At 45.9% G+C, this 25136-nt stretch overlaps 2 protein-coding genes across 3 annotated transcripts; both read left to right on the forward strand.

The window, feature by feature from the left end:
- Positions 1-1692: 1692 nt before the first annotated feature.
- Positions 1693-8243, forward strand: vamp3 (vesicle-associated membrane protein 3 (cellubrevin)). Its single transcript, XM_083668787.1, has 5 exons — positions 1693-1889; positions 4377-4455; positions 5352-5510; positions 6173-6224; positions 6354-8243. Coding segments are annotated over exons 1-5 (309 nt in total). The 5' UTR covers positions 1693-1887; the 3' UTR covers positions 6371-8243.
- A 1013-nt stretch (positions 8244-9256) lies between these two features.
- On the forward strand, positions 9257-24989 carry per3 (period circadian clock 3). Of its 2 annotated transcripts, XM_083668769.1 has the most exons (23): positions 9257-9459; positions 12329-12758; positions 13501-13587; positions 13679-13836; positions 13929-14047; positions 14360-14558; positions 14733-14784; positions 14907-15055; positions 15251-15329; positions 15448-15554; positions 15686-15842; positions 16132-16240; positions 16422-16550; positions 16906-17014; positions 17251-17362; positions 17644-17789; positions 19510-19674; positions 20738-21001; positions 21143-22065; positions 22302-22470; positions 22643-22820; positions 23031-23181; positions 23374-24989. In XM_083668769.1, the coding sequence occupies exons 2-23, from the start codon at positions 12487-12489 to the stop codon at positions 23491-23493; spliced, it is 3954 nt and encodes a 1317-aa protein (XP_083524895.1). In that variant the 5' UTR covers positions 9257-9459; positions 12329-12486; the 3' UTR covers positions 23494-24989. The 2 variants fall into 2 exon arrangements, with proteins under 2 accessions (XP_083524895.1, XP_083524896.1); XM_083668770.1 differs by lacking the exons at positions 9257-9459; positions 12329-12758 and adding an exon at positions 12766-12891.
- Positions 24990-25136: the final 147 nt, after the last annotated feature.

Here is a 25136-nt window from a genome sequence, read left to right on the forward strand (position 1 = left end):
AGCTGTGTGTGTGTGTGTGTGTGTGTGTGTGTGTGTGTGTGTGTGTGTGTGTGTGTGTGTGTGTGTGTGTGTGTGTGTGTGTCCTTGTGTGCGTGTGTCTCTGTGTCTGTGTGTGTGTGTGTGTATGTATGTGTGTGTGTGTGTGTGTGTGTGTGTGTGTGTGTGTGTGTGTGTGTGTGTGCGTGTGCGTGCGTGTGTGCCTGTGTGTTTGTGTGTGTTTGTGTCAATGTGTGTGTTTGTGTGTATGTGTGTGCGCTTGCGTGTGTGTGCATGTGTGAGCATGTGTTACTCAGCTAGTTGACATTTAACCTTCATTAAAAGATGACACAGATAGAGGGGTGATAGATGGCTTGTTCATGAGGGTTGGTCTGAGCGTCTGATCTATAAATCTATCACTGAACAGATCCATATGAACCTAGGGTTGCCATGACTCAGTTGGCAACTCTTCAATGCACTTCATCACTTTGTCCTGGTCTGTTGTCTGCTCCCCACTCCCCCGCCCCCCATCACCCCTAAACTAACATGGAGGCGGGATGGACTTCTAAGGGGTGAAATATTCACTGGACATGGGTTTTCACACACACTTTCCAATGAATGACACACACACAGAGCAATAAACATGTTCATTTTCTCAGAGAGGATCTGTAGATTTAGTTGGTTTAAAATCATGCTGTCAAACATGTCTTTGACTCTCAGCAGGTTCACTCAGAGATCATCTCTGGCCTTAAGGTTAGAGATTAAATAAGAGATGAATGATCAAATATTGAAAGCCTTGTTTTTAACAGGGCCAACAACATTCTGCATGTTACTGTCGTGTTAGATCCATAGAATTAAATGATATGATTGGACCTCTCCTCCCTCCTCTCTATCTCTCTCTCTTTCTCTTTCCCTTTCTCATCTCCTGCTTTGTCCGCTCCTCTGCTTTGTTGTTCCTCTCTCTCTCTCTGTCTCTCTACCTCTCCATCCTTTTATTATATTTATTTTCTACAATTGTGCATGACCAAGCATCACTAAATGGTTGGAGATGTTTTTAAAATAATATTTTGTTGCTGAGGCCATGCAAAGTGTTGAATTGCCCTTGTATGTAGAAAATGTCTTCTGAATGCTTTACATAATTTCTGCTGTAAAATGAAATCAGAGTAAAAAGAAAATTTGCACTTTACAGTAATGGTCTTGTGTTTATATTATTCATGTTTTCATGTCACACAAAAAAGGTGCAAGGAAATTCAAATGAAGTTGAGCCATTAGTCTTAGACATCCCAAAAAGCTATATCCTTATTTGTCTAGTTTGAAGAATGAATTTCATTAAATGTACACTTTATAAATTGGGCTGATATGTGCCACAAATATGACTTTAAATTGCAAGCTAATCTAATTTCCCCTTGTCCAGTGAGGATGAAAATCGGGTCTCAGTCAGTCACATGCAAATCACGGGGTTCATGTCCATGCTCTCCTTTCAGAGGAATAAAATATACGAAGTGGATTTTTTTTTAACTTCACCCACTGTTTAAGTTTCAATGAGACTTGTAGAAGACGAAGTTAGTGTGTATTTGATATACACAATTGAGATAGGTGGCACTCTTACGTAGATTTGTATTTTTTATGCATAGCTTCTGACAGCCAATTAAAATCGCGATTAAATCCACACGACCCGGCGACAAGTACACTCAACGAAACGTTCGGACATCACTTTCATAGTATAGATTAAGGTGCGCAGGTCGTTTGTCGGTCGGTAGAAGCTACTGTCACTTTAAAATATACTGGGCCGATTTTTATTTGAGGAACGTTACGGATTGACACCGTCCGCCTTCACCAGCCAAGGCAGTAGCCTTCTTCTAATCTTTCGGGGCTTTTGGATTTCTGATAGCTAGCTACGTAAAATAAATAATGTAAGTATTATGTTTTTTCTCATTTGTGGTAATGTGACGAGAACTACTTTATTGTTTAAACTTACTTGCACTAACTAGGTGTTTCAATAGAGCGTCTTGTGGAAAGTAAACAACGCCCAAACGTATGCTATACTAGTTAGCAATGCCTATCTTTCTAGATACTAACTAAGAGAGGTCGCTATAGAGCTAAAACAAAAGTTTAACTTGTCTGTCCGAGTCGAGGGTTTGGTGTGCGAGTGAGTGTCTCTGACTTGCCAGGCGGTCGACTATCCTTCCATGCAACAAGTGCTCAGCTATGTCAGCTAGCATTAGCCTGCTAATTAGCTAGCTGGCCTTGTCCAGTTTTGCTTAGCTAGCTAAAAGAAAGTGAGGCTGCCTTTGCTAAATTTGTTTGACATTAATTGGTGCAGTTGATAACGTATTTATTTAACCAAGATACGATTGACTTATTAGTTGATGTGATCTGTAGCTGTGAAACATTTAGGCCAGCAAAGAACTATTAAGTTTTAGCTAGGTAACGCTAGAATATTTCCTCGTCACTCAGCTGTTTGCGAGTTCAGTCATTGCCTACGTAGCCTATTATGTAGTTAGCTAGCTAGGCAGGTACGTTTAGCCAGATGGATATTATTGTGCGATAATGTAAACAATCAACCATCAAACCGTTTTCTTGTGCTATAACTCTCGGTGTAACTCATTTGTTAAAGGGGAAATATGCCGATCTGACAATATATACCATGAAACATGACTTAATGGTATAAATCCAGTCATGTTTCATGACGAGCAACCTAAAGATATAAACTGCAAATGAATGCCATACATTTGAGACTAGATGATCGATTGCATTCAGTTTGACTGGGCTAGGGTATCTCCAGAATAGTTTTCTGAGTTTGCGCCCAACATTGCATTGAAACTTCAGTTGGCTATTTGGTAACAGGAGCGGAACTCTATCGGAGAATAGAAGGAAGCTGACCTCGGCTATCTGCGTCCTCTTCCGCGAATGTTCCACTTCCACTGAACACACACGCTGTTGTTGTCCAGAAATGCCCACTCACTCAGTGCCATTTCTAGCAGGGGACATGTGATGTGAAATTGCCCTCTTTGGCCCTGTTTTGGACCCTCCCTCACTCCTCACTGGCAGTAGGCTAATCACTGACTCTTGAGACGGATGCATGCCTCGTGTTTTCCGTTGAAAGTGCTCAGAGGGTGTGGTGGAGTGCACTTGTTGAGCTGGCTGTTGTAGGTAGTGAGTAAGAGTGTTCGACACAGCATGTGTGGACATTGTTTGCATAGTGTTGCATTTTGGGAGTATTGAGCTGGGAATTGACACAGACCAGGCCAGAGACACTCAACATTGGAATGTTAAGAGACCACACCACCCTGTATCACGATAGTAGTCATCCACTGTCCAACTCTACAAGCCCATTACACACACACACACACACACAGCTGGCAACACACTACTACATTACACCACCATAGTCCATATCTGTACTGTTACCACTCTTTTCATCTTGGGAGTCACTCGCATGAGGCTACTGTCACAGACTAGGCCTCTAATTGATTACTATCCCACCATGATTGTATACTGGTGGTGCATTGTGCTGAGACTCAAGTTAGGTTGACTGGATAACTGGGACTGCTCTCTGGCTGAGAGGGCTGACCTCATGGCCTGTTGTCCTGATGGTATTTTGGGAAGAGGGTGTGGAATTCTGGTGTGTGTTTTGTTGAGGAACTAAGCACAGTCTCTGTGAGTAGGTTCTCTGTAGACTACTCTCTGTGTGCTGAGTAAATGCTAAATGCACACGACCACTCTCTCTCTCTCTCTCAAGGCTTTATGAGAATGCTAACAATGGCTTTGTTCTACAAGAAACACTAACTCAGTTTAACAGCAGCAAAAAAACATTAATTACTCTCTCTATTCCTATCTTACTTTGTCTCTCTGTACCCCCACTGACTCAAGTCTTTCTCTCTTCCCCCTCCCCGCCCCCTCCAATTACCATTGGGTGTGAAGCTGTGTGTGACTCTTGTGCACACAGTTAGGGGGAAGTAGCTACAGTACTGCCTTTCTTCAGCAGGTGGCAGCAGTACCCCTCCTTAGACAAGGATCTCTCAGCGAAGTCCACTGGCTTCTCTCATGTTGTTTCAACGTCTTCATTACTCATCTTCTCTGGTGTGATAGCAGAGAAAGTCATCAATCCAATAAGGATGTCTTTTGACATTTTAATCTAGGTGCGAAGGGCTGCAATTGACTGACTTGGAGCATAAAGCTTTGCTTTGTTGGTTTTGTTGTTCTCCTGCATGATTTATCACTTAGCCTGGAGCTGCATTATAGCTGAACAAAAAGATAAAACAATTCTACAATAATAATAAAAAAGAGACTTGCGATGTGTATCTATATTTCTACATATTTTTCTTTTAACACCTTTCCTGATGTAATGTGAATTATTTGAGGAGTGTGTCTAAGCATCTCTATGGCTCCTCCCCTAGGTCTGCCCCCGCTTCAGAAGACTCAGGCACAGCGCCAGGCAACCGCCGCTTGCAACAGACACAGGCCCAGGTGGATGAGGTAGGATACCAAACCCTATAACCCCATAACAACTAACCTTAACCCTACTGCAGACACTGGCCCAGGTATGTGGCTTGAAAAGGTTATGATGCCTAGGCTAACCCTTAACCTCACCCCTCTGCCACACACCTGTCTGTCTTCACACAAATGTTACTGTTAATCAGTGGAAAGTCTGTGTGTCAGTGTGGATGCCCGGGTCACAGTCATCACAGAGCGATATTACCCACAGCTGTAGAGTCACCATTGTACACTCTCCCCCCCCCCCTCACACACACACACACACACACACACACACACACACACACACTCAATATCTCTCTCTCTCTCAGTTGGGGGTCACTCCAGGTTAGTCATAGCCCCTCCTACTCAGTCAGAACCCTAACCCCTGAGTGTCAGAAGGCTCCCGATTTGCCTCTGGTCTCTTATGTAATCATCGTCTCCATGGTTATATAAGTGCTGCATGAGCCCACACATGCCACTACGCCCCTCCTTTTTGAGTCTGAGAGGAGGGGTAGGGACGTGTGTGTGTGTGTGTGTGTGTGTGTGTGGGTGTGGTTCATTCCTGGACTGGGTGAGGTGTTCCTTCTCAATGGCCTTTGTTATGTAACACTCATTTTAAACTCTGTGTGTGTACACGGATGGGACTCTTGCTGTTGTTTGTGGCTCTCCTCTCTCCATGTGTATGAGTGTACCATGATGACATTGTGTTTACCATTTCGAGGATGTATGAATGTGTACACCTGATAATAAAATATATTCTGTGGATTGTGTTATTCAGTGAAATGTTATGTCCTAGGTGTAATTCTATGGGCTATAAAATGACACATGACCCAATCGTGTGTGTGTGTGTGTGTGTGTGTGTGTGTGTGTGTGTGTGTGTGTGTGTGTGTGTGTAGGTGGTGGATATCATGCGTGTGAATGTGGATAAGGTGTTGGAGCGTGACCAGAAGCTGTCGGAGCTGGATGACAGGGCGGACGCGCTGCAAGCAGGAGCGTCTCAATTCGAGACCAGCGCCGCCAAGCTCAAGAGGAAGTTCTGGTGGAAGAACTGCAAGGTACACACGTGTACACATATAACCACACACATACACTCACTGAGCACTTTATGAGGAACACTAGACTAATACTGGGTACGGCCTCCCTTTGCTCTCAAAACAGCCTCAATTCTTCGTGCCATTGGTTCCACAAGATGTTGGAAACATTCCTCTGAGATTCTGGTCCATGATAACATGATTGCATCATGCAATTCCTGCAGATTTTTCAGGTGCACTTTCAAGCTGTGAATCTCCCATTCTACCACATCCCAAAGGTGTTCTATTGGATTCAGATCCGGTGACTGGGAAGGCCATTGAAGAACACTGTCATGTTCATGAAACCATTTTGAGACGACTTTTGCTGTGTGGCATGGTGCATTATCATGCTGGAAGTAGCCATTAGAAGATGGGTAAATTGTGGCCATGAAGGGATGCACATGGTCAGCAACAATACTCAAATAGGCTGTGGCATTCAAGCGATGATTGATTGGTATTAACGGGCCCAAAGTGTGCCTAGAAAACATTCCCCACCATTACACCACCTCCACCATGAGAAGGTCTACAGGTGTTCCTAACAAAGTGGTGTGTGTGTGTGTGTATCTCTTCAAACATAAACACATGCACACAGGCGAGAGCACAAACACCCACGCAGATATTCACTATGTGTTTTTTGTCCTGTGCAGATGTGGGCTATCCTGATAGCTGTCATAGTCATCATCCTGGTCATCATCATCAGTGAGTACAACACTGGGAATAAAGCTTCTGTGGCGGTTTGGGATTGTGTCCTCAAAGTCTCCTCTCCTCCTGTGTCTGTGCATGCATGCTTGCTTGCTAATGCTAAGTCATTGTCTCCTCTGTTCTCAGTCTGGAGCCAGTCGTAAAGCAGTGGAAGAGAGGAGGAAGAGGAGTGGAGCTGATGATGATGATGATGATGAGGAGAGGAGGAGCGAGTGAAGAGCTGAATGTTTCAGAAGACGAGGTCACATGGATTAGCCTACTGAGCTCCACGGTCCATTTCCTACTGCAGCACAGGTCTTCACTCCTGGTTGTGGAGGGTGTGTGTTTCTGTGTGTGTGTGTGTGTGTGTGTGTGTGTGTGTGTGTGTGTGTGTGTGTGTGTGTGTGTGTGTGTGTGTTACCATTTCCAACATAATGCTTTAACAGCTGATTGATCTACTAATCACCAAGACCTTGATCAGCAGAATGTGGTCATGTGTCAGCACCCACACGGTGGCCCTCCAGGACCAGGCGTGAAGATCGCTGGTCGGAACTCTCCTCAACAGTTTCTTCTCTTTTTTTTTTTTACTCTTTTTTTTTTATGGTGTTTTTAAATAATAATAGCCAAGATTTGACTGTGTGTCAGGGTGAGACAAGCACCTGTGGGATGCACTGTGCCTTTCTATTAGTCTTCACTGTAATAATGATCTGACGTGCCAAGGAGTCCACCCGCCACACACAAACACACACACACACACACTTGTGTGGTCCGTGTTCTGAATTCTTTCAGTATGTCAACAGCAGACAACCTGACATGGTTTAGATGGTCTCAACTGTTCTTCCCATCCCAACACTCCCTGTAGAGAGAGGCCTATCCCAACACTCCCTATAGAGAGAGGCCTATCCCAACACTCCCTGTAGAGAGAGGCCTATCCCAACACTCCCTATAGAGAGAGGCCTATCCCAACACTCCCTATAGAGAGAGGCCTATCCCAACACTCCCTATAGAGAGAGGCCTATCCCAACACTCCCTATAGAGAGAGGCCTGAGGGTATTTAACCTGAAGTGACATAGAAATCACATGATGCCAAAACAACTAAAAGGGCCTTTTCCCTTTTCTGACGCAAGTCACTTACAATTGAAACTGCCATGACTCTCATGTAAACGTATTGCCTTACATTTTGATTGACGTCAAAGCACATTCCCATTGTTATGAGGCAAAGAGGGGAAATACAATTTCTACTTTTTAGGGCAGCCGAAGTCTTATAAAACCAATTTTATGGAACCAACCGTGCCTTTGAATTCTCTCTTTCTCTCTCATCCGCTGTCTTTCTCCCTCACTCACACACACGCGCATGCACGCACACGCACACACACACACACACACACACACACACACACACACACAGGTGTTGTCAGTGTCTGCTCCCCTACCCAAGTGCAGGAGTGTCTATCTGCAGGGGCCTATGCTTCATGCCATACTAATCACCTTCAAGCCACTCACGTCTTTGTGAGAATTCTTCAACTTATTCATAATTTTATGAATTTGATGCCAAGTAATGTATTTGTTGTGTTCCTTTAATATCTTTGCTGTGTGTAGTAGCATTAGTAGTGATCTTATGAGAAACGGTGTAGTTTTTTTCTTTTTTTTTTTCTTACTGAAGGCCTTTAATTGCTATGGCAATGCTGCTGTAACAGTGAAAATCATCATGGGTGTTAGGGTTAACCCTGAAAGTGCCAAATCAGGGTTTACACAGTGGAGTGCAACATCATGGAGTGTTCTGATAGAGATGTATTGCGTGCATAGATCAAGCGTCACTCTCTCCTGTAGAACTGGGCCTTTTGTTGGTTTTATGCATTACATTTCTATCTGAAGTGTTTGGAATGTTGCACCTGCTGATATGCTCTGCAAAAACAAGCCTTCCCCCATGTCTACCCCTTCCGTGTGAATATTAGAAACAAGTGCAATTCTACTCTTTGGACTTTAAATACCTTGTATCTTGCTTAAATAAAAACAGATCTAACTTTTAGCACCAAACCTGGTCTGTGTGTTGACTGCTGTGTGTACTCCCAAGTGTGTACGGGAGTAGCTTGGATGTCAAGCTCCTAAAATGCCACAATATAATGATGTGTGTGTGTGCTGTTTGCCCCTCAATAGCTCTACATGGGGTGTTGGCATCTCCAGGTATGGCACTGTAAGTCAGACCTAAAGCCAATAGCTGCCCCGGTCATACAGGAAAGTCCCTTTTAAGTTGCTCAGCCTCCTTTCTGGGCGCCTGCCCAAAACACACATCAAAGGAAGAGCAACAACAAGCTTGTTTTCCTCTTCATTTTGATTTGACCAGCATTCTCTCAACTACTATATTCATGTGTTATTATCATAGTAATAATATTATGTACGTTTGTATGTTAATGAGACTAATTAACAAATCGGGAACCTGACTCACATCGTCATTACCATACTGTGCAGTCCATTGGTAATGTGTGGTTCAGTCAGTGTGAATAGTTATGGCGCGCAGACTAGCTCTTATTCAACTCTTCAAACCAACTCAAATTGCATTGCCCTATATCGATTGTGTTCATGTTATCAATTTTATTGTGAGAACTGTGTGTCATTCTAAGCCAGAGGAGGGACATACGCAAGAGGTAGGCTTTTAGAGTGTGGCAATACACGTAATTCATAAAAATAAAACATCTGACATCGCCTTCCCTTACACGATCCCTCGTATTGGTGTTTTTACGGTTCAACCGCAAGACAACCCTCATTCCCTCATCCAATCCGGGTTGAGTGCGAGTAACAGCAGCGTTAAAGTCCCGCCAGCGGTCGTGTCGACCACAGATCGTAAAAAACAGCTTGTGTTCATCTTATTATGTAATATTGGGGTCCACGTGAGTCCCCAGCCAACCGCTGACAGATGCTGCATCTAGGTACGCCCACTGCCTGCGCTCTGTCCAATTATACGCGATTGAGGCAAACGTCTCTGACGAATTGGCGTTCAGCAGGCGTGGTCTACTATGTCCGGACTCACGTTGCACGAATGTGCCAACCGCTTGGTCTCGGAATGGACGATTGTCTGCCAAACAAAAACAACATATTATTGAGAAGAGTTTCTATGAATGTACAAGTCCGACTGATGAAGTTGTTATTTATCGGGGATTCAAATGGAATGGAAAAGGAATAAGAAGACCGAGGAGGCTTGAAGTGGACTGTCGTTACGCTAGCTGGCCGTCCACACCACCACTCTGCATTTCAGGTAGTCAACTGTGGATGTAAACAAGTGCAAGATTTTCCTTTATATTAGATCCTGTGTCATATGTTTTAATGTTTTTAGATTGTTATTTACCATGCAATGACATGTATTCTCATCCGTTTCGCTAGTACTACTAGCCAACGTTCAGTGAGTGATCGTGCATGGTCGGTGAGGCCCATCACTAGTAGTACAGTCAATAGCAAATCATAGATTTCGGGTCTAGATGACGCTAGATAGCAGAAGCAACTCGCTATGCAATTTTTCAAAATGTCGCATACATAGGTTACCGTTTAGCTCTAACAGCACACGTAGAAGCTGAACTTTAGCTGTGAGACAACGTTTGTGTTCACTGACCGTAATAACTGACAAGTTAGCTACCTGTAGCAACTGTATTTTGTTTGTGTGTGTGTGTGTGTGTGTAAGGGGGGGGGGGGGGTGGCAGTGAGAATAGTGTTTTAGGGATATTGTCTGCTGCATTGCAGGGTCACAGGGTGCATGTGTGTGTCGGTTAAAGCACTGACCTGTTGGTATGAGTGACAGATTCCTATAATGCGACTGGTCAGTTCAGTTATGCTGATCTAACTATCAGGTTTTATCTCTTAAACATTTTTAAGTCCAACTGATCTTCCAGTATTAAGAGTCGACGCACCGTACTGTACTGTCTACTACCTGATGATGATTAAATCATAGGGTTTATGTGACAAACAGCTTGTTTTAATGCACTTGTTAAATGCTTAAAACTTGCATGAAGGCACTTCCTGGAGCACCTGAGGATGAGATGAACTCTGGTTTCTGGAGAGTGAGGTGGGACCAGTTCCTTTCCATTGATTGTTCACACACTGACCTGAAAGGACTGGTTAGCCAGGTGTTTTTTTTGCAATGTGGTGGTTCCTCTAGCTGTCCAATCAGTGAACAGTAAATAGTATAGTAATATACTATTCATATGTAGTAATATGTGTATGGCTTAAGTGGAAGTCAAAATGTTATCACCCATGAGTACATTTGAAGGTGTTTGGCCTAGGGGCATAAATATAGCAACTAGCACCCGGCCATAGATTTCAGTCATCTGACTTGACTGAGTAGTGTGTGTATGTGTGTGTGTGACTGCTTGTGCAAGTAGGCTAATGTCCACAGGGGTTCCCAGAACTTTGAGGCTGGTTGGAAATTGTCACTGAAGCTCTGGCCTGTCAGTTTGGCCTTCGTCCAGTGTTGGTAAACTGGGAATCAAGTTCATGTCACTACTTCACTTAGACCTAACTACTGAAACTAGGTTATCAGTGGGCAACTGAAATCAAGAAATCCTTAGTAGTCTATGCTTTGAACCGAAAGACGCAGATATAAATACAAAAGTTCTAGCTGTGGAGGACGGCCATGTGACTGTGTTAGCTGTCTAACAGCAGCCCTTTGTTACGCATGTATGTTATGTTATGCATTATCTACCTACCACAGCCTATTAGAACACAGGCTCAAGACTGCTATGTGGTAGTCCTTCATACCAGAACTCTGACTGACCAGGATCTCTGAAACAGGAGCAAAGTGTCTCCCTGAGAGGTGGGCCTCAGGTGCAGTCAGGTCAAGCAGCGGAGATTCAGGGCCTAGAGACAGATTAATTGCGGCCAAGGGTTGGCTGCAGCTGGCATAGGCCTATCCGTTTTCTTTCCTCTGACAGAAAAGACAAGGAACTGAGCTGAACACATGAAACTAAACGGGTTTTCAACAACACAAGCTTTGTTTCTCGGTTTGTTTGTTTTTTGGTAAGGAGAGCTCTGGTCAGCATGCTCTCTGAATAGAGGAAGCCTGTTACTATCTACTATCTATCTACTTACTATCTACTTACTAGCAGTAGGTGCCTATAGACACACACATAGTACAAGGTGAATGTAGAGGTTAGTTGAAAGCCTGTATGTGTGTAGAACTAGCACATGCACAGTACAGGCAGGTGTTAAAGCTGAGCAGAGCTCTGTTTAGACGCTCTCCCTGAATAGAGAAAGCCTGTTGCATAACTCTGTAGTGACGACTGGCTCTTCTGAGAGGATTGTTTGTGTGTGTGTGTGTGTGTGTGTGTGTGTGTGTGTGTGTGTGTGTGTGTGTGTGTGTGTGTGTGTGTGTGTGTGTGTGTGTGTGTGTGTGTGTGTGTGTGTGTGTGTGTGTGGAGAGAGAGCGCAGACGTTGTGTGTGGATATTATGATGATGGCAGCATCTATCCGATGCCTTTACTCAACTATCAATGTTGCAAAAAGAGGGGTTTTGAAATGCATGCCTCTAAGCATTAGCCTTGTGTTCATGACACTCATTTGTGATCAAGTCTGGCAGTTATGTGATTGGTGTAGTAGGCCTGCAGTACATGGTGTTGGTTAGTCATATGAAGTGAGTCATTGTGATGGTCATATAATGAGGTTAGGTAATAGACAGGTTGTGTTTGTGTGTACTGTAAATTAAGCTATAATGACTAGGCTATAACACTCAGGGCCATGTTTTGACGGCAGTAAAAATTCCAGATTATATCATAAAAGATCACATTGTAATGGCATCTCTTTTGAGACATCCTTTAGCTGTTTGTGACTATTCACACAGGTTTTACACGACCAAACCAGTGGCTAGGGTTAGGGTTGTGTATCCCCTTGTTCACCTTTCTCTTGCTGCGTCCTCAACTGTCACCCACGTGTTTCCACGCCGTCTTAACAAGCATGAACATAAATCAAATAAATTCAAGCCAAAAGGCTGTCCTGACAGCACCTATGGAACTCATAAAGTCCAATCCCACATCCCAGGAACAATGTGCTTTGTGCTGATGTTGGATCTCTCTCTCTCTGTCTGTCTGTCTCTCTGTCTGTCTGTCTCTCTGTCTGTCTGTTTACTCCCCCTACACTAGAGACTACGCCTTCATGTCCGACGGTTTAAGCTGATTGGACGATCACTGTATCATCATCATCAGCCACTCATGGGCCTTTGTTACGCTTTCCTCTGTTGATAAACACGCCCATAGTCGGCCAAAACTCCATTGATTGGTTTCCAAGGTGAGGTGTGGAGATGCCAGGAGATGACAGCAGTCCGGAGGGGGAGGAGCCTTCATTACCAACGGCAACAGGAGAGGGAGGTGGGAGAGGGGATGTGTCGTCAGGGCAACAAGGAGGTGGGGAAGATGAGGGGGAAGGGCGGTCGGGGGGTGAAGAGAGCGGGGGAGAACCCTCTAGCGGAGAGGTGGGACAGGAAGACGAAGAGATGACCAGTGGATCTCACAACTTCTCCTCCTCAGCCAATCACAGCCCTCGCAGCACCACAGGCTCTGCCTACACCAAGAGGTAACGTCCCATGATGCAACTTCCTCTTGCTGTTAACATCACCAAGACTCATCTCTACAAAACTACACAACTACCCAACAAAACTACACAACTACCCAACAAAACTACTCAACTGCGCTATGACATGACCAGAGTGAGCCAAACTTAGCCAGTGTGTCCGAATGTGTCCCCTGTTGTACCTCAACCAGATGTGTGGCACTAAATCTATGGGCTTTAAATAGTTTTTGATCAAACTGTTTTGTTTAGCCTCTGGCCAACTATAGATATTGCTTTGTGGGCCATTATGCATTTTCTATTGAATCGAGAACTGAAACAAATCTGATGATTCAAAAAATAATTGTATAGGGCCTGTGTTAAAATGACACAAAATGAATCTAGTAAACAGCCCAGAAATTCAGTGTACCATTTATGCACTGTGCTTATCAGCCACATTAGACTACAGTTTTCTGACTGTCTGAATTTGTCCCTCTATATCTTCTCTCCTCCTCCTATTCCTCTCCTACTCCTATTCCTCTCCTACTCCTCCTACTCCTATCCCTCTCCTCTCCTCCTCCTCCTATTCCTCTCCTCCTCCTCCTCCTCCTATCCCTCTCCTCCTCCTCCTCTTATCCCTCTCCTCTCCTCCTCCTCCTATCCCTCTCCTCTCCTCCTATCCCTCTCCTCTCCTCCTCCTCCTCCTCCTCCTCCTCCTCTTATCCCTCTCCTCTCCTCCTCCTCCTATCCCTCTCCTCTCCTCCTCCAGTTCGAAGTCTCATGCAGGCTCTTCGTCCTGTAGTCTCCACAGCTCCCACTTTGGTCAGGCAGAGCAACACACTGAGGGAAGCGGCAGGTGGGTGGTGTTATGTGTGTTGTGTTTAGTGTGTAGTGTGTGTGTGTGTGTGTCTGTGGGTTTAACAATGTTGTGTGTGTACGTTAAACAGTGAGCAGGCGGATGCTGGTCGAGAACAGGCTCGCAGAGAGATGATGTTGACTGTGTCTGAGATGAAGAAGAGAATTCCGTCAGAGAAACGCAGTCGAAGTAAAGCCAGCACTGTGGAGGCTCTCCAGTACGCTCTCAACTGTGTCAAACAAGTACAAGGTACGAAAACTCACACGACACAGTTCAGTGTTTGTTGGGTTGTTATGAGGTTGAACTCTTGGAATGTTTTCTGTCTCTGGCACCCCCTCTAGCCAACAGTGAGTACTACAAGTTGCTGATGGGTAACGGCCAGGAGGAAAAACGAGACGCCACCGTCTGCACTCTAGACGAGCTGGAGAGAGTCACCTCTGAACACACTCTCAAAAACACGGTACTCAACACACACTGAACAGACACACTGCTTAGAACACACACACACACACACACACACACACACACACACACACACACACACACACACAATTTCTCACATCCTTGTAAATATGATACCCACTAACAAGAGTGAGTGCAGTGGTTTTAGGAACTCTGGAACACTCAGTATTGATACTAATGTAAGAACTTGTCTAAGTGTAAGAACTTATTCTAGCAGTGCCTCGCTGAGAACAAAAACACTTGTATATGTGTGTTCCTGTGTATATTGGTGTTGATATGTATGTATGTGTGTGTGTGTGTGTGTGTGTAGGACTCGTTCGTGGTGGTGTTTTCCCTGGCAAGTAGCCGTGTGCTGTGCACTTCAGAGCAGACTCCCAGCATCCTCTGCTGTAAGAAGAAGTTCTTGGAGTCAGCCAAGTTTGTGGAGCTGCTGTTTCACCAGGACGTCAATGTCTTCTACTCATACACAGCCCAGCCACACCTTCCCCCCTGGAGCAACTCTCACACCGGTGTGTGTGTGTGTGTGTGTGTGTGTGTGTGTGTGTGTGTGTGTGTGTGTGTGTGTGTGTGTGTGTGTGTGTGTGTGTGTGTGTGTGTGTGTGTGTGTGTGTGTGTGTGTGTGTGTGTGTGTATTGTTGTGGATGATGAGTGTGTAACCCCTGTCCTCTCTCCTCCATCTGCAGCGGCAGTTCTGTTTGAGAGCGCCCAGGTCAAGTCCTTCTTCTGCAGGATCAGGCAAGTTTGTGTGTAGAGACAGACAGCTGTAATCTCTGTATGTGATTATATATAGATGGCAAGCTATAACCTGTGTGTGTGTGTGTGTGTGTGTGTGTGTGTGTGTGTGTGTGTGTGTGTAGGGGTGGGAAGGACCGAGAGGGAGAGATGCGGTACAATCCGTTCCGGATCACTCCGTACCTGCTGAAGGTGCAGGGGGGAGGGGCACGAGTAGAAGAGGAGGAGCCCTGTTGTCTGGCGCTGGCTGAACGCATCATCTCAGGATACGAGGGTACGACCGCACCCTGACCAGGACCACCACACAACTGCACAATAACAGCGACTTTACTGATGTTGATTGGAAGCGTGGTGGTGATGGTGGTGATGCTGATGTTGATTGGAAGCGTGGTGGTGATGGTGATGCTGATGTTGATTGGAAGCGTGGTGGTGATGGTGATGCTGATGTTGATTGTCATTGTTCCTGCAGCTCCTCGCATCCCTATGGACAAACGCATCTTCACCACCACACACTCCCCAGGCTGTGTGTTCTTAGAGGTGGACGACCGGTTAGTGAACACGCGCACACACACACACACACACACACACACACGGTAAGTCAGTGTGGTCCCAATGAGTGAAGAGATCCAACTGTTTGTTTCTTTGATTGGGGGTGTCTCTCTGCAGGGCTGTGCCGTTGCTAGGATACTTGCCACAGGATCTAATTGGCACATCGGTGCTGACCTGTGTTCACCCAGAGGACCGCCCGCTGATGCTTTCCATGCACCGCAAGGGTACAAACCAATCACTGAAGCCCACTATAGCAGCCCTGCATCGTAACACATGCTCAACAAACTACAAAGCCTCTTGTATTTACCAGTCACTTACCACCTCTCTCTCTGTCTCTCTCTTTCTCTGTGTGTAGTGGTAAAGTGTGCAGGTCAGTCTCCGTTTGAGCACTCCCCTATCCGCCTGCGTTGTCAGAATGGAGACTACGTCACCTTGGATACCAGCTGGTCCAGCTTCATCAACCCCTGGAGCCGCAAGGTGGCCTTTATCATCGGACGACACAAAGTCAGGACGTAAGTCTACCACACACACACACACACACACACACACACACACACATACATCCTTGGGTTGTCTTCATTATGGAAACAGAGGCATACTAGCTCTCTACACAGTGTTCCAACACGCTGGTATTTGACGCTCTCACTTGCCAAAAGAACCTGACAAAAACGCCAGTTTCAACTTTAATTACAGTAACAATATCCCCTAGAAAACGGTATCGTTGATCATGAGACATGTTATTGTTAGTTCAACATTTGACATGAACAGCTCTACAGACTAACCACTTGGCCCTGCTTGTAGGAGTCCTCTGAATGAGGATGTGTTTGCTGCTCAGAGTCAAGATGACCTGCCAGTCATCCATGAGGAGATCAAAGAACTGCAGGCCAAGATCTACAAACTCTTCCTGCAGGTAACAATTCACACACACACACACACACACACACACACACACACACACACACACACACACCCACCCACCCACTGACCCACTGACCCCTACCTGATATCTGCCATTAACTGTCAGTGTGTGTCAGAGAGAGGGTAATTGGAGTATAATTGGAAATGTGTGTTTTCTGTCTCCTTTCTTCTAGCCTGTCCATAACAATGGTTCCAGTGGTTATGGCAGTCTGGGCAGTAATGGCTCCCATGAGCATTATATCAGTGTGGCTTCTTCTAGTGACAGCAATGGGAACCTCTGGGAGGACTCACACCGCGAACTGGTGAGAACACAACACAGCACAGCGCCACCACAGGACAGGAGGCCATATTACATTTATATTTACATTTATGACATTTAGCAGACGCCTTTATCCAAATACATTTGTCTAAGTGAGTGAATCATCTATCCATCAGTCATCATAAGAAAAAGTAATCTATGCTAGGACCAGGGGCTATCACAATGCTAGAAGAAAGGAAGATTATTATTTATTTTTTTAAATTTATTTTCAGGAGAGAAACTTGTACAGGGGGGTAGTAGTGATGAAGAGGTCTTTTAGGTGGAAGAGCGGAGTGACTATGCATAGCCTCAGTAGCAGGATACTTAACGTGTGTGTGTGTGTGTGTGTGTGTGTGTAGATGACCATGCAGCAGATCTGTGCTGATGTGAACAAGGTGAAGAGTTGGGGCCAGCAGGCGTACCTGGACTCGCGCAGCAAACCCACTCCCATGGGCAAACCTTCCAGAGGTATTACAACACTCAGATAGCTTCATCACAGGATGTGTTCATGTTCTCAGTTAGACAGTAGTTTCCTGACAAACTAATACACATTATGATTTGAATATAAAATCAGCATCAGCTAGATACTACATCAGTGGTCACTTCCAGTAGAAAAGGAGGAAAGCAGGCTGCAGGTAGATTAGATGGAGAGGTCATAATGCCATTGGCTCTCTAACCGTCGTTCTCTCTGTGATGTCACGCAGCACCCCTCCCCCACACGGCCCCCCACCCTGTGGTCAGAGAGCACGGAGGGAACAGGAAGCAGACGCACATTCCCTCCTATCAGCAGATCAACTGTGTGGACAGCATCATCAGGTGGGCGGGGACTCTGAGGTTGTTGTTGTTGTTGTCACCCATCGGGACAAAATGTGTTGATATCCCTCCTCTGTTTTGCTTGTGTTCAGTCGATCTTAATACTATGTACATTGTTCGGTTATTGCATGACCAGTACCAGTCATATAGTGTATTATCGTGTGTGTGTGTGTGTGTGTGTGTGTGTGTGTGTGTGTGTGTGTGTGTGTGTGTGTGTGTGTGTGTGTGTGTGTGTGTGTGTGTGTGTGTGTGTGTGTGTGTGTGTGTGTGTGTGTGTGTTGTAGGTATCTGGAGAGCTGCACAGGTCCAGCGCTGAAGCGTAAGAGTGAGTCGCGTTCCCTCACCACCTCTTCCTCCTCCTCCTCCTCCTCCTCCTCTACCTCAGAGGATGACAAGCCTGCTGCAGATACAGCACAGGCAACCTCAGACGGTGGGTCTCGCGTGCACACACACACACACACACACACACACACACACACACAGGCAAACTCAGGTGAAACACAGGTGACCTCAGACGGTAAGTCTCACATACAGTGCCTTCGGAAAGTATTCAGACCCTTCACTTTTTCCCCATTTTGTTGTGTTATAGACTCAATTTAAAATGGATTAAAATAAAATAATTTGTCATCAATCCACACACAATACCCCAGAATGATAAAGCTATACTTTAAATACTTTTTTAATTTTTTTTATTTCGGTACATTTATTAAAATTTAAATACAGAAATACCTCATGTACATAAGTATTCAGACCCTTTGCTATGACACTCTTAAAATTAGCTAAAATGCAAAAATGTCATCAACAAATCACTCAATAAGAACTCTGATTTGCATAGGAATCAATTACACAGTGTAGATTAGGATGTCACGACCAACTCAGCAAATTTAATCATTTTCTCTTGATCCTGACAAACTCCCCAGTCCCTGTGACAAACATACCCATAACTTGATGCAGCTACCACTATTCTTCACACAAGAGATGGTGCAGAAACTGCATTGCATGTGCTGGATTTGCACCAAACTTAATGCTTTGTAGTAAAACCAAATAAACACATTTCCAGCCACTTTCTTTGCTGTATCACTTGAATCCATTGTTGCAAAGACAATTATGGATATGAGAGAGATTATTTTCCATTAAGCAGTTTTGTTCCTCTCCATTTGCTCAGTTTGTAATGACAACCAGATCTACACAGTGTGTAACTGATTTCCAAAATTACATTAACTACTATCTTTACATTAAGATGGACTCAATTAAACTTATTGAGTGATTTGTTGAAGACATTTTTGCATTTTAGCTTCTTTTAAGAGTGTCATAGCAAAGGCTCTGAATACTTATGTACATCAATTTTAATAAAACTTACTGAAATTTCTAAAAACCTGTTTTCACTTTGTCATTCTGGGATATTGTCTGTGGATTGGCAAATTCTTTTCATTTAATCCATTTTAAATTGAGTCAGAAACACAACAAAATGTGGAAAAAGTGAAGGGGTCTGAATACTTTCTGAAGGCACTGTACATACTCACACACAGGCAACCTCACACCAATTAGAAATTCCTTGCATCAAAAACACAACGCTTAGGTCTGCCCCTGCTGGATTAGCACTGATGATGTCGGAATGTCCGACCTGAGTCATTTTGAGGTGCTTGGCCCTTCCTTGCTCAATGATTAGCAACAAATGAACACCTAAAGAGCAGTTTGGTTGGAAGCTAATATCAATGTGTTGCTACAGTGCTATTTTCAGGTTGGCAGTTATTAAAATGTCACAGTGTAGATTTGAAACCAGCTTCTGCCAGAGTGCTGCAAGGTAAACGCAACGAGCAGGAGTTTGATTTTTCGAATGCATGCAGCACAGAAAAAAGCCACGCAAAGCAGAGGCACGCAAACCAGGGGAAGGTTCCATTTTAAATGAATGGATTCCCTGCGGAACGCTACCAGTTTCATGAGCGGGTGTGACCTAGGCGTCAGACGGTGAGTCGCTCTCTCACACACTCTCTCTCTCTCACTCTCTCTCTCTCTCTCTCTCGTGATATCCTGAGAGAGTTGATGGATGGGTGGCAGGTATGAATGCCTGGCTCTATTTATTGAAGGTGGAGTCACAGACAATGTGTTGGTTTTCGCTAATGCTGTCCCTCCTCTGTCTGTCTCTGTAGTAGTGGTGTTGGACAGTCAGCTGTCGGTGGGCTCTACAGCAGCAGCCGTGGTGGGAGCTCCTCTCACAGACATCACCCTGTCTACCAAAGCCATGAGTGTGGTCTCCGTCACCAGCCAGTGTTCTTACAGCAGCACCATAGTACACGTTCCCCAGCCCGAGTCAGGTACTATACACACACACACACACACACACACACACACACACACACACACACACACACGGAATGTAGAATAGTTAGTGTACAAGTTTGATTTAAATCCTATAGAACAAAGAATGATTCAGAGGCTCCCAACTTGCTAGTCTCGCCAAATGTAATGAACACAAACGGACGGATTTTAAACGTTGTGGCCACCAACGAGAGCACCTCACTAGACTCTTAATGTCATATTAGTCGGGAACCAATTATACAAATAACCAGTTAATAAGGGATCTACATACATACATACATGTTGAGAGTCACTTTCCTAATTATGAGAGAAGATTCTAATTGCCTCACACGCCAAACGGACACCTCAACCATATTGTGCGTCGAGCATTGAGTCGTGCAAACACAAACTAATTGATCATAAAGATATATCTAGGCATAACCGGGCCAAAATCATTCAAAGCAAAGTGCTAGCAGATTATCCTAGCATACAGATTCCACCGTTGCATTCTTGGACAAATGAGAGAATTACATAAAAAAAAATACTACTCATAAAACACATGTTAAAATAAGACAGAATATGACTATACACGCATCTATGAAACATTCAAATGTCATAATAGAGAAAAAGGTGTGTATCAATTGAATGGCAGACAGGACAGGATGTCTGCTAGGTGTGCCCATTCTTCTGTGACACGGTGAACCCAAAACACTTGTAAAGTGATAGCAGTTGACCAAGGTATTCCCTTTGGCTCACAAATACAGAGAATAATTCACATGTAAATAGAATATAGTGGTCACGATTTTAGCCGATTTAACGACTGTCGTCATATTTTTAGACCAGTTTACTAATCAGCCTGTCTTCAAATCCATCAACACACACACACCAGTCAATGCTCCTACAGCAGCACCATAGTACACGTTCCCCAGCCATAGTCAGGTACTATATATATATATATATATATATATATATATATGGGGCATCAAGGTAATAATTTAGTCCATGTAGGAGATTAACCATGATATGGATTGATTCTTTAGCCTTACCGCTGCTCTTTTCTCTATACCCGCCCACCCCTAGAGGTGACAGCGCTGGAGGATGCACCAATGGGCAGTGAGCCTGCAGACCCTTCCCCTATCCCTGGCCATCATGCCCCTAGTCCTGCCCCCAACCCTGCCACTGAGGAACTGCGATTGGTGGGTCTGACGAAAAAGGTCCTGTCAGCTCACACTCAGAAAGAGGAGCAGCAATATGTCGATCGCTTTCGTCATCGGATACTGCAGGGTCCCTACAGCTCCTACCTACAGCAAGATAACAGCTCTATGGCTCACTCTCACCATCCAGGTGTGTGTGTGTGTGTGTGTGCGTGTGTGTGTGTGCGTGTGTGTGTGTTTCTATAGTTTCAGGTGAGCTAACATAGAGTAAACGTCAGATCAAAGACAATCATTTTCCCAAGACGACATTTTCCTCTCTCTTTCCCCTCAGGTGACTATGTGATGCAGCCAGTGAGTGCAGGCGGTTTGAACCGGTCTCGAATGGGGAAACCCAAACACAAGCGGCCCAAACCCCAGGACTCATCTGACAGCTATGCCTCTCCCCCTCGCCGCCCCCCCCTGGCCCCCGACTCCTCCTGGCCCTCCTCTGAGTCCTCCCAGCCCCAGGTGGGGGTGGCCTACTCCCCCATGCCCCCCGCTTCAGACCCCGTCCAGACCCCCTACTTCAACATGATGGGGGGCCAGTCATGGGTGGACCAAGGGGGGCTATTGCAGCAGGCAGGAGGGGGCCCCACAGTGCTTCAACCAGGCCAAAACCAACAGAACTTCCAAATGATGCAGCCCATTCAGAACCTGCAGACCCAGAACCAGAACGTTCAGTCGGTTCAGATGCAGTCCATCCAGTCCAGCTTTCAGAACCAGAACTTTCACTCCATACAGATACAGAACCTTCAGGACTTCCAGAACTTTCCCAACCTGCAGCCCATGGCTCCAGCCCAGGCTCTCAACCCCTACATGGCTCCAGTGATGGCTGTCATTCTGCCTAACTACCCCTCCTACCCCCCTGGTTACCCCACCTTTTACCCACCCTCTGCCCCCTCTCTATTGCCCCAGGACCCTTTTACCACGGCAGGCTTTACCCCTGGCCCCGGCTCCTTCCTCCAGCTCCATCTCCAGCCCCAACCCCAGCCTGGTCCCCAGCCCCTGACCCCACCTGGGGCACCCCTGTGCTCCCCCAGAGCCAGCTTCTCTGTGGGGGAGGAGGACGAGGAGGAGGCAGCTGAGCCCCCTGCACTGTTCTCCAGCTCTCGCTCCAGCTCTCCGTTGCAGCTCAACCTGCTGCAGGAGGAACTGCCCAAAGGCAGCGAGGGTCACACACACGGCCAAGCTGAGAACCAACAGCATGCAAAGGGGGTGAGTTCTCCCTGACCTCTCACCTTTTATGTTTCTCACATAGAGACGTCGCTCGGCCCATGGCTTCCTTGTCTCCTCTCCCTCATGTAACGTAATCCAGTAATCCAGTCATTTTATATCTCCTAGTGGTTAATGAAGGAAAGGGAGCCATTAAAACTTTTAGGAACAGTTTACTACGAGTACAAATTAAAAGCTGGTGACACAGGTCTCTCCCCCCCCCCCCCCCCCCCCTTCAGGAGGATGCTCCCAGTGATTCAGGAAACCATGACGGCCAGTCTACGTCCAGTGAGCTGTTGGACCTGCTACTCCAGGAGGACACCAGGTCTGGTACTGGCTCCAATGCCTGGGGCTCCGGCTCTGGAGAGTCTGGACACTCGCTGGGCTCCGGCTCCGGATCACACACAGGTAACACACACGCGTACAAGTCACAAAACTGTCCTGTTGTAGTAGAATGTGTTTGATTCTCACACACACACACACACACACACACACTTACACCCACGTACTCTGTGTTCTCTTTGTCACACACACCTGCAGCAATAACAGCAGTAAGTATATTGTCCCTTTGTCTTAACAGGCAGCAGTAAGTACTTTGCCAGTAATGATTCGTCAGACACCTCACTGAAAACCCGTAAGAGCGCGGAGGCAGCGCCCGAACACAAACACACCTTCGAGACGCGTGTGGAGAACTCTCTGTGGACCATGATCCAGCACACACCAGAACAGGTCATGATGACCTACCAGATACACCCCAGGTACCTACAACTCCAGAACCCAAACATTCTAGTAGCCCACACGGTAGAGCTGCACACTTGACACTACACATGCATCCAACACTCGTTCTAACATCCAGCTCGGCTCTCTGGATTATTGGACAGCTTTTATGCTACATTTTTGCGTTAGTAAAATTGCAATGGTTTTGGACTCAAAGACCTCATCCGTTTCATCATCATCCCCCCCGTTAGGGAGCAGGCAGAGGTGCTGGCGGAGGACAGGGAGAAGCTGCGTCTCCTGCAGCCGCGGCAGCCCTGGTTCACCAAGGAGCAGAGAGAGGAGCTGGCCCCAGTCCACCCCTGGATCCGACAGCACACGGTCCCCCAGGAGATAGACACACAGGTGGGGCTCACACACACACACACACACACACACACACACACACGGACACAAGTTAACGTATGTGCGCGTCAGATAGGGGTTAGATTGCAGCAAGCCTTTGCGTATAGTAGGACACTACTTAACCCACATGACCCATATAGACACGCATTCACTCATAGCCACGTGTGCTAACTCTTTCTCTCTCTCTCTCAGGGCTGTGTGAGCTGCTGCTCAGGTTCTGGGGTGCCTCACGCTCCCCTCCCCCCAGCTCCTGATAGCGCCTCCCCATTGGAATGCCCTCAGCAGGAATCTTGCCCTGCGCCCGACACCTGAAAGGCGTCCATTCCAGAAAACACAAATCCTCGCAGCCAATCAGCCCTCCAACCATCTCTCCTGACCAATTAGAAGGAGGTCAGAGGGGCCATGTCTTAGTTGTCTTGGACCTTCAGACACATGCAGTGTACAAAGACTAGCAACACATGTACTCCTGCATATACACACACACACACACACACACACACACACACACAAGTGGTGGTATAAGAGACTGGATTGGACAGAGGCACAGAGGAGAGGAACATTCTGATTGGCCCTCTCTGAGGGCAGCAGAAAGCCTGGAATTCCCATTGGCATTTTCTTGTTGTTGCTGAGTCCCATGTGACTGCCTCTCTGGACCTCTAATTGATTACCAGTACTTGTTCTATTGGGTCATTTGCATCCCCTCTGTTTATAACCCCTATAGAGCATAGTTTTGTGTGTGTGTGTGTGTGTGTGTGTGTGTGTCTGTCTGTCCGTCTGTCTGTCTGTTCTACAGGCTCTCTTTAACCCTTGGGTTGTGCCACACAACTGGGTGATATTATGAACACACCATCCACACCCTGTTGGGGTGTGTGACTGGGTGAGATGGACACTCTGTTGGACTGAGTACAGAGGCAGAGCTGTCCCCAGATTCCCTCTACCAGGACCACGGACACGACAGACAGCTCTCTGGAATGTTGATGTGTAAGGACTCGCTTGCGCTCGCTAATGTGTGTGTGTGTGTGTGGTCAAGTGTGTGTGTGTGTGTCTATGTGCTCTTGTGGCCCTGGACCTAGTACGCACAATGGTGACGCATATCTTTGACACCACTTTGAAGCCTGTGCTTTAATTTGTTATGTTGAAATGATGTTCATTTATTGCTCTGAGTGTCTCTATAATTCCAAAGGTCGGCCCCCCCCCAACCTAACCTACCTAGTTCCAACCCCTCTGCTCTTGGCTTTCTACCAATAGGAACCAGGAGCTTTGTTCAATCCAGTGAAAAGCACTGACCCTTAACTCTTACCTCCCCCTGATCCTGTCCTAGTCCTAGTCCTAAGCGTAACCTTACTAAAATATTGCGCCAGCCTTGACTCAAGTCTGGGTTCTCTTATTGAATGAAATGTCATAAAGGCTCCATGTTGCTGTGTGTGTGTGTGCGTGTGTGTGCGTGTGTGTGTGCGTGCGTGTGTGTGTGCGTGTGTGTGCGTGCGTGCGTGCGTTGCTTTTGTCGTCATGCGATAATAGAGAAGGCCTGCTCAAAACACACGTGTGTGCTTGTATGTCAATGCGCTAACTGACGGTGGTGCTGCCATGTGAGAACTGCCTCATTCTATACAGTTTTAGTGCAGGAGGCCCTCGGGTTTTGTATCGTTTTTAGATTGAAAGAAAGTATATTCCTGTACAATGTATTTTCCAGAAAACATTAAAAAAATATATATATATCTTCACAGTGTATAAAAAGCCATTTGTCTTGAATTCAGGGAGTTTTTTGTGACACCATGAAATGACTAAATAAAAATAAAAAACACAATGACTTCACTATGGCTTTGTTTGTGCCTCAATGACAACACTTGATGTAGTGTAATATCAAGGAGGGAGAGAAACCAGGAGACACAGTGAGACACAGTGAGACACAGTGAGACACAGTGAGACGCAGTGAGACACAGTGAGAGACAGTG

Source organism: Argentina silus (genome assembly GCF_951799395.1).
Source record: "Argentina silus genome assembly, chromosome: 4".
Taxonomy (NCBI): domain Eukaryota; kingdom Metazoa; phylum Chordata; class Actinopteri; order Argentiniformes; family Argentinidae; genus Argentina; species Argentina silus.

Excerpts from the sequence above, each read along its gene's own strand:
- vamp3 (XM_083668787.1), top strand. Across the intron at positions 4,456-5,351 it reads CACAGGCCCAGGTGGATGAG|GTGGTGGATATCATGCGTGT; the intron begins GTAGGATACCAA and ends GTGTGTGTGTAG. Across the intron at positions 5,511-6,172 it reads TCTGGTGGAAGAACTGCAAG|ATGTGGGCTATCCTGATAGC; the intron begins GTACACACGTGT and ends TGTCCTGTGCAG.
- per3 (XM_083668769.1), top strand. The coding sequence starts at position 12,487 with ATGCCAGGAGATGACAGCAGTCCGGAGGGGGAGGAGCCTTCATTACCA. Across the intron at positions 15,056-15,250 it reads CATCATCTCAGGATACGAGG|CTCCTCGCATCCCTATGGAC; the intron begins GTACGACCGCAC and ends TTGTTCCTGCAG. Across the intron at positions 17,015-17,250 it reads CATGGGCAAACCTTCCAGAG|CACCCCTCCCCCACACGGCC; the intron begins GTATTACAACAC and ends GATGTCACGCAG.